Source organism: Equus przewalskii, chromosome 7 (genome assembly GCF_037783145.1).
Source record: "Equus przewalskii isolate Varuska chromosome 7, EquPr2, whole genome shotgun sequence".
Taxonomy (NCBI): Eukaryota; Metazoa; Chordata; class Mammalia; order Perissodactyla; family Equidae; genus Equus; species Equus przewalskii.
The window spans coordinates 29,494,395-29,503,657 of NC_091837.1; the positions used below are offsets into that span (position 1 = coordinate 29,494,395).

The 9,263-nt window shown below is 48.0% G+C and overlaps 1 protein-coding gene across 1 annotated transcript; it reads left to right on the forward strand.

Moving 5' to 3' along the window:
- The first annotated feature begins 3,590 nt into the window (after nucleotides 1-3,590).
- RAN (RAN, member RAS oncogene family) lies at nucleotides 3,591-7,192 on the forward strand. Its single transcript, XM_070627350.1, has 7 exons — nucleotides 3,591-3,866; nucleotides 4,345-4,390; nucleotides 4,706-4,790; nucleotides 4,862-4,987; nucleotides 6,138-6,325; nucleotides 6,530-6,700; nucleotides 6,791-7,192. Exons 2-7 carry the CDS (start codon nucleotides 4,355-4,357, stop codon nucleotides 6,833-6,835), a joined length of 651 nt encoding a protein of 216 aa, XP_070483451.1. The 5' UTR covers nucleotides 3,591-3,866; nucleotides 4,345-4,354; the 3' UTR covers nucleotides 6,836-7,192.
- Nucleotides 7,193-9,263: the final 2,071 nt, after the last annotated feature.

Genomic DNA, 9,263 nt, shown 5'->3' on the forward strand with positions numbered 1-9,263 from the left:
TTGATATGAAACGGCATTATTACAATTCTAGTAAGCTTGTATATTTAAGTCACTATTATTTTTATTAGAATATAACACTGCTGTTTCTGATTACTCCTTCTGTATTCAGATGGGGTTAAGAGCAAACCACTCAACAATTCAACAAACATTTACTGAGCTCCCATTATGTGTGAGGCGCTGTGCTCAACACCTTGAATATCATGACGAACAAGCTGCTTCGTTTATTCTAGTGAGGGTAAGAGATATAAAAAGCAAGCATGTAAATAACTAAGCAAGATATTTTCAGGTAGTGTTAAGTGCTTTGGAGAAAATGACATGGTTGCTGAGATCGGGAATGGCTGGAGTGGGGACACCACATTAGAAAGGTCAGGGTCGGCCTTCCTGAGGAGGTGACATTCAGCTGTGACCTGAAGAGTAAAAAGGAGCCACTCAGGCCAAGATGTGGAGAAAGAGCATTTTTGGTAGAGGGAATAGTAAGTGCAAAGGCCCTGAGGCAGGAAGAAACTTGGCCAAGGTAAGATTCAGAAAAGCTTGTGTGGCTACAGAAGAGTTACAGGGAGAGAGGCCCAAGGTGGGGCAGGAGAGATAGGCACAAGCTAGCTGGCGTAGGACCTGGCTGGCTGTGGATTTCATGTATCTAAATGAGATAGATAGAAAACCGTTGCAGGGTTAAGAGGGGAGACGGATGGTCTGATATGTTTGAAGATGGCTCTGTGCCTCCTGATAAGATGCACTGAGAAGGACATCACATCATTTTTGTGGTATCCCAACCCAAGGGGCATAACCTGACTCTAATCCTAAGGAAATCTCAAACAAATCCAAATAGAGGGCCATTCTACACATAACTGGCCTGCAAAATACTCTGCAAAAGTGTCGAGGTCATAAAGGCCAAAGACGAAGGTAGTATTTCACACTGAAAGAGAGTGAAGAGACAGGACAGCTAAGTGTAGTATGTAATCCTGGATGGATCCTGCAGCCGATAAAGGACAGGAGCGAGACAAGTGGCAATTAAGGTCTGTAGACGAGATACCAGATTGCAACAATGTTCATTTCCTGCCTCTCCTAAGTGTACAGTGGTTATGTAACAAGGCCCTTGGTTTTAAGAAATAAGGCTGAGGGGCATCCTGTTTGCTCCTTATTCAAACATCTTAGAGGGAAAAAAATCACATATATATGAATATATTTTAAAAAGTATATATACATGATATGTATCTTGAGAGAGAGGAGAAATTGATAAACATGAGTGATTGATGTTAACATTTGAGGAAATCGGAAGTCACGGATGCTGAAATTCCTTGTACTATTTTTGCAACTTTTTTGTAATTCTCCTATTTCTTTGCATATATGGCTGCAATTTTTTAAGCTACAGGTTACGCATGGGTTTGCAAGTAAGTACCTATGTAAACCGCAAAGCCATTGACAATTGCAAGAGCCTGGACAGTTCTATTGGGGAAAAGCATTATTTCTGCCAGCTTGAGTATATTTTCCTCTTTCACTTTGCTCCGTAAGATGATGTTTCGAAGTTCTTGGATTGGGCCAGCCACTAACATGAGCAGCTAAGAACAGAGCACCCAGGAGCTCCATTTAAGAAGACCAGGTGTGACGACAACTAGTGCTCTTGGTTTGACATGCTTCGCCTTGGATTTTTTTGTGGGAAGAAATTTTTTTTAAATGCCAAAAAGTCTAAACACTGGTGTTTTCATCACTCAGAATTATACAATTACCTTTAAAAAAAAAGAAATAGGGGTGGGCCCTGTGGCAAAGTGGTTAGATTTCCATGCACTCTGCTTCAGCAGCCTGGGTTCACAGGTTTGGATCTTGGGCGCAGACCTACTCCACTCATCAGCCGTGTTGTGGAGGCATCCCATGTACAAAGTGGAGAAAGACTGGCACAGATGTTAGCTCAGGGCTAATCTTCCTCAAGTATAAAAAAAAAAAAGAGAGAGAAGGATTGGCAACAGATGTTAGCGCAGAGTGAATCTTCCTCAGACACAAAAAAGAAATAGAACATTGCAGATAAAGTTAAAACCTTCTTCAACCTCTCTTCCCAGTTCCAGCACACTCCTTTCTGCTGTCTCTTGAAGCAACAGCCATCAGAATTCAGTCTGTATCCTTGTAGCCAATTTTTAAAAATTTATATCCATCCATCCAACAACTAATATGGTTTTATGTGTTTGTAAAAAATTTACATAAATGGAGTTATACTATATATATAATCTCTACAAAATTATATATAGTGTAGACTATATAAAGGTATTATCACATTTTTCTTGAACTTGCTTCTTTCCTCAATCTTATCCTTTTGAGATCTACCTAACCCTGTTGATATAGATGAACTTTGTTCTTTTTAAATGCTGTACAGTAACCCATAGTATAAATATAACATTATACATTTCCCTATTGGTGGACATTTATGTAAGCTCCATTTTTTGCTATTATAAATAATGTTGCAGTGAGCATTGTGAGCGTGTCTCCCCGTGAATTTAACTCTGGGGTATTTCCCTAGAAATGGAAATACAGGGTCACGCGCTATAGACGTTTATGTTTTATTAGTTTCTGCTCTCCTAAGAGGCCAAACCTTAGCTCCCACCGGTAGCATGGAGACCTGCTGGTGTTTTCCTGAGGGTCCTCTGGGGCACTTGGACTGGAGTTCCCAGCAGGCAGATTCCCAGATGTGTGGTGCCCAATTTGCGTCACTTGGGTTCCCAACAGACCTGCCCACAAGTGCGCTCAGAACGACGTGGCGGACTCCTTGGTCGTTTGGGTTCTCTGAGCTCCGGGGACAGTCCCCGTGGTGGAATCTTTTGGGAGGAACTTGACCATTCTGAGGGGCCACTGGCTGCCTGCTTTTGCTTCCAGGCGTGGATGCTTGCTTGGTGAGGGGGGACCAAGACATCTTAAAGAACCTGTGGTTGTCCGTACAAACGCCAAAAACCGGCCTCAGATTCAGGATACGAGGCGGGAGGACTCCATTCGTACATCTTTGCTAAAAGCGAATGGACAATAAGCGATACTCGTTGAGCTTGTGGTTCCTCATTTTCTACCCAAGATGGCCCTGTGAGGTTGGCATCCCCAGGAGCATGTGACTCAGTGCTTGTCAGGCCTCGACAGCCTTATGCCCCTGCGGAGTCCGGAACCTAAAGACTCATCGATTGCACCCGTGTCTGTAACAGGATGAGAGGCGCTGCCAAGGTTGAGAACACATTTCATCATCCTGTTTGCAGAATACGGTCAGAGGCTGCTGAGCGATTAGATGCTTTGAGAGGGAGGGGGCTGGCTTCTCCGGGCGGGGAAAAAGCATCGGTCTTTGCTTCCTTTCCCCTCCGAGGGTCCCGACGGAGGCCCGGGGCGCAGGGAGGGGGCTAGGGACGGGCCCGCACCCCAACATGCACCCCCGCAGACCGCCGTCCCCGCGTTTGTACCGGAGGGCGCGAGGGACAGCCAGGGGCTTTGTGTGGGCCGCTCCCTGCGAGTTTCCCGCCCAAGAGGCCGCTATCCTCCCTCCCACTTCTGTTGCCCCGGCGGCCGCAGGGCGCGCCGCGTCGCCGTCGGCGCATGCGCGCGCGGGAACCCGCCCTCCGGGCCGGCGCACGTGGCCCCGCGGGCCGGCGTACGTGCGCGCGCCCGCTCTGCCTCCCGCGCCCGCCGCGCCGCGAGCCTCTGCCTGCGCGCCGGGCCGACGGGTGCGGCCGCCCGAGCCGCGGCGTGCGTGCGCGCGCGCGCCGGGCCACGTGGGAGCGGCGCCGCGCCGTTGCCCCGCCCTCCCTCGGCGCGCGCCGGCGTCGGCTGCGTCTCCGGGCATTTGAATTGCGCTTCCGCCATCTTTCTAGCCCTCAGTCAGACGGGCCCGGAGACGCTTCTGGAAGGTAGCAGCGCGGTGGCCGGGGCGGGTCGGGGGCCGGGGCCGCGGGGCCGGCCCCGGGGCGGGGGCGTCCGGACGGCAGCGGCCGCTGGCAGGCGGAGGGCCGGGCCCGGGGCAGCGGGCTCCCCTTCCCCCCGTGGAGGCCGCAGGCCGGGCCGGACCCGAGCGCGGGGGGCCGGCGGGAGGACGGCGGGGGCCGGGGCCGGAGCGGACGGGCGGACGGAGGGATCGGGGAGGCGCGGGTGCCGCGGCCGGGGCCGGGTGCCTTCGGGGCGCGGCCTCCCCCGCCGGCCTCGCTCGGCGGGCGCGCCGCCAGCCGCGGTGAATGGGCGCGGGGAGGCTGCCGCCGGCCGCCATTAGCGCCGCGCCCCGCCCGCCGGCCCGCGCGCCGGGGTCGGGGTGGGGGGACCCGCCTTTGTGGGCCCGGCACGTGGGGCGGCCGGCCATGTGTCCAGCCCCGCGGCCGCCTCCTCTCTCCGCAGGAACATCGCGATGGCCGCCCAAGGAGAGCCCCAGGTCCAGTTCAAAGTAGGTGCCCCGGCGGGGCGCGGGGGGCGGGCGGCTTCCGGGCCGGGCCCCTCTGACCGCGTGCCCCGCGGCGGCGGCGGCGGCGGGCGGGGCGGCCTGCGGCGGGCGGGGGCGCGGGGACGAGAGGGCACCCGCCGAAGTCGTTGACGGGGCGGCGCGGCCCTCGGCCGGGGTCCTTTGTTCGGGGCACCTGGCGGGTGCTGCAAGTTGGGTCGCTGCCGCGGGAGCGGCGTCGCGGGGAGCCTGTGGCCTCCGCGCCCCGGGGTCCCGAAGCGCCCCCCGCCCGGGTCTGTTTCACAATCGGGTGTCCCGCAGCTCGTGCTGGTCGGCGATGGCGGTACCGGGAAGACCACGTTCGTGAAGCGTCACCTGACGGGTGAATTTGAGAAGAAGTACGTAGGTACGTGGGGGCAGCCGGCGGGGCGGCCGGGGGGCCGGCGGGGCGCGCGCTGACCCGGGCTGTCGTTCCAGCCACCCTGGGGGTCGAGGTCCACCCCCTCGTGTTCCACACCAACCGGGGGCCCATCAAGTTCAACGTGTGGGACACGGCCGGCCAGGAGAAGTTCGGCGGGCTGCGGGACGGCTACTACATCCAAGGTGAGCGCTCCGGGCCCGGCCCGGCCCGGCGGACACGTGCTCGTGCTGCCTGCGGGGACCCGCGCGGCTCGGGCTGGGGGAGACGCACTGCGTCCAGGGAGGGACCGTCGTTGGAGGGGCGTCTCAGCAGAGTCGTCCTGTGCCGGGGCACGGCGTGCTGTGTCAGGAGAGCGCTGTCTTGAAGGGACTGTGTGATTTATGTTGAGGCTCGTGATTTAAAAATAAGAAGCGACATACAAGCTGTTGGTGCAGCTTCCTCGTGGGAAAACGTCCGTCTGGGTGTTTACTTTGGTGGTTATCGATGATCATTTCTTGTCCGCTCCGTTAACAAGATAGTGGACAGTTTGACCAGATACTGGACCAGGGGAGCTCGCTTCTGTAGCTTACAAATGTTGTGAAAGACTAGCTGTTTTCTTTTTAATTGTGCTAAGTTTTGCGGAATTCTTTTTTCAAAATGCTTGATTTAAAAATTGCAAAGGAAATAAATGCTCATTGTTTTTCCAAACAAAAAGATGAATAAAGAAAATACTCATCCCCTGGAATCACTCTTGATGAAAGATTGTTGGGAATCTTTCCATGCCTTTTGCTTTCCCTTGAGTATGTAGAAATACAAGATTTTCCCCAGAAAGTTCTTTAGCTGAACTGTGTTATACTGTACATACTCTGTGGCTGTTCTTTATGAGCCTTATGGTTGTGCCTACAGGTCAATATGTTAACTTACCTGAGTTTTCTTAAGTAGAGGCATAATATATTCTAGTGTATTTGGTCGTTTAAGGGCCTTTTAAAGCACAGATTCCTAGATCCTCAATATGGGAGGAGTTGTGTTTTTTGGAATGCTGATTTATCATAAATCTAATTTAGGTACTTTTTCGGGGTGAGGCAGAGTTAGTGATGAAGTACTATAGGGAGAGAGAGTTCATATGGTAAACTAGTCTTTCACACTTTGTTGCAAAATAAAAAGGAATTTTAAGCAGTATTGTATGTTACAGTGATTGAAGACTTTTAGAGTTGGAAGCGACCTTGAAATTGGTTAGAGAGATCTATGGGACCTAGAGTTAGGTCTGAGACTGAGTTCTAATCCATAGTTCTTAGCGTTTCTCATCCATGTAGTTGCTAGGTGTGTACTAATTCCTATAAATTTTTTCTTCAGCCCAGTGTGCCATTATAATGTTTGATGTAACATCCAGAGTTACTTATAAGAATGTGCCCAACTGGCATAGAGATCTGGTACGAGTGTGTGAAAACATCCCCATCGTGTTGTGTGGCAACAAAGTGGACATTAAGGACAGAAAAGTTAAGGCAAAATCTATTGTCTTCCACCGAAAGAAGAATCTTCAGGTATGTTTCTTAAAACTTTCTATTTACTGAATTATGACCCTTAGATCAAATATGTATATATATATAGGTCTGTTAAAGTGGTTCGTAAATGTCTTTGGTATATGAATTGAAAGAATTTTATCTTTTAGCATGCAGCATCTCCCAGAATAATCACTGTTTGAGTAATGGATGTTTTAAAATTAATTTTACATCTCCTTTAAACAGTACTATGACATTTCTGCCAAAAGTAACTACAACTTCGAAAAGCCCTTCCTCTGGCTTGCTAGAAAGCTCATTGGAGACCCCAACTTGGAGTTTGTCGCCATGCCTGCGCTTGCCCCACCAGAGGTTGTCATGGACCCAGCTTTGGCAGCACAGTATGAGCATGATCTAGAGGTATGATGCTTCAGTCTCAGTGAGTGCTGTTGGGTTTGGCATGATCCTAGTGGCTTTAAAGTGTTACAATGTTTTCATCTCTCTGTCTAGGTTGCTCAAACAACTGCGCTCCCGGACGAGGACGATGACCTGTGAGCAGGGGAAGCTGGAGCCCAGCGTCAGAAGTCTAGTTTTATAGGCAGCTGTCCTGTGATGTCAGTGGTGCAGCGCGTTTGCCACTTTATTGTAGAGCTGAGCAGAACATGTGCTTAATCTTTGGGATGCTGAAGGAGATGAATGGGCTTCGGAGTGAATGTGCCAGTTAAAAAAATACCTTCATTTTTTTGGACCTGCATATTTAGCTGTTTGGAACGCAGTTGTTTCCTTCTTGAGTTTCAAATATAAGACTGCTGCAGTCACATCACAATATTCAGTGGTGAAGTCTTGTTTGTTACTGTCATTCCCATTCCTTTTCGTTTAGAATCAGAATAAAGTTGTATTTCAAATATCTAAGCAAGTGAACTCATCCCTTGTTTAATGAGCATTTTAAAACCACTAATAGGGCAAATTGTGCTATGTTAATATTTAAATTTCCTTTGCTATTACCACTTATTTTGAAGTCTGTTAGGTTAAATTCTGTGTCTTTATTTTTCGTAAATTTGGATCATTTCACGTAAATAATATAACAGGTCAACAGTATTGTATTTGGTAAGTTGTTAAGAGGTGTAAATATTGTCACTGCAGTTAAGCTGAAATATCTACCCCACCTGCCTTCTGGCTTTGCTAGTGTCTCCTGGAGAAGAGCTTGTCCAAGTTTTGTGACCTGTCAGAATAAATGTGGTACATGTTTTGGGCATTTCAAATAGATGAGAATGAGTTGCCTTTATGGCAAAAGTAACTGTTCTAGTGTAGAGCTTTGCAAAGTCAGATAAAATACAGATGATTGTAGGAATTTGAGGGGAGTCTCGTCTGTTAAAAGAATATGAATTATGCATTTATTTGTCTTTTGTTTTAACATTACATTTTAATGTAAAGTTGATATTCTAGGGAGATGTTCCATGTTTACCTGCTGGTTTTAAGTACTCCTAAGCTTTAAAGATGTCAAAAGATTAAGGATTTAAATTGGACAAACCACAACCTTGATTTTTTTCCTGAAGGAGTTTTGCAAGGGTACAGACAAAATAACCAGAAATACCTAAACAGAAAAGTAGAGCTTAGAATGCCTTCTCGGTATTGTGAAACAGACTGCAAAATTTATTAGATTAACCACTTATCTTTCTGTGGTTCACACATTTAAAGATGAATTGGGTCTTTGTTACCTGAGTTTGATCCCGGTGACACTGTAGTGTAGAAATTAGGAATCTTAGAAATAAGAGCTATTTTATTTTGCTCGTAAAAATATTAGTAAAGTTTACCAAAGTTATTTAGATGCCCCATTATCTTTAAATGATTACTTTCCTACCTAAAAAGAAAGGAAAGGATCATTTAAGTATATGGTGAAATGAAACAGTAGGACTGAATAAGTCTATTAAGATACTGAATTAACTGGTACCAGTAGGTTCACTTACAGATTTGAGTTGCTGTATGTGCTGTGCTGTGTTTAGAATCAGATTTTAAGTCTGAAGTTTTTCCCATAATTGGGAGGAAACCTTTCATTCAGATGCTTAATTTAACATAAGGGGTATGTGTTGTTTGTAACCTTATGTAGAATATGCAAATATGACAAATAATCAAATGTTAACAGATGGCTTTTGGAAGCTACTTCACTTACCTGTTTAATAAGGGGCGGGAGAGAATTTACAAATCGTTCATTGGAAGAAAAATTGCTGCCAAATACATTGCTTCTACTTTGCCTGAATTTCTGAATCATCTGTAGTATTCACGGTGGGAATAGGGAATATTTAGCAGAGATCATCATGTGGGGGGTCCATTTCTATCCAGTTTACACAAATGGGGAAATTTTTTGAAATCTAGTGGGGGAAAGCCTTCAACTGAAAAGCCTTACGTGTTCAGTTACTGCAAACTAGTAATAGTTTATTAGAACAAAATCAGAGAAAGCCTTGTAGATCAAGTATGGAGCATTGGTTTCTTTACCCTGATGGTAGATGGGAGTATTTGTCCTATTTTGTTAGCTGGAATATTTCGTAATAAAGAGGAGCGCTGGTAAGATTAGCAAGGGTAAGTGTGAGGGGCAGTTTTATGATGTGCCGTGGCCAGTTTACAAAAAACCTTGCAGAAGTGGTTCTTGGTCCTGTCTCAGAAGTGTCTAGGAAAGGGCAGAGGTTCCCAAAATTACGTTAAAGTTCCAGAGGACCTACTTGGCTGATCATGTGTAGCTGAACTAACTCAAAAGTAGTACAAGTTTTGGGTTTATTGTGTAAAAACATCACTGAAGGTCTTAGGTGTTGAGTGAATGGGATGGAGGTTAGAATTGGTCTGATTTGCTGCTTGTGCTCCTGGGACCAACTGACCTTGTGTTTTGACAATACCTTGGGCCGTGTTGGGGCTGTGGGTGTCCCTCCTGGCAAAGTAACAGGTCAGGCAGGCACTGTCCTGGCAGCGATGTTGATCTCAATCCTTGCCG

Excerpts from the sequence above, each read along its gene's own strand:
- RAN (XM_070627350.1), top strand. The coding sequence starts at position 4,355 with ATGGCCGCCCAAGGAGAGCCCCAGGTCCAGTTCAAA. Across the intron at positions 4,988-6,137 it reads GGACGGCTACTACATCCAAG|CCCAGTGTGCCATTATAATG; the intron begins GTGAGCGCTCCG and ends TTTTTTCTTCAG. Across the intron at positions 6,326-6,529 it reads ACCGAAAGAAGAATCTTCAG|TACTATGACATTTCTGCCAA; the intron begins GTATGTTTCTTA and ends TCCTTTAAACAG.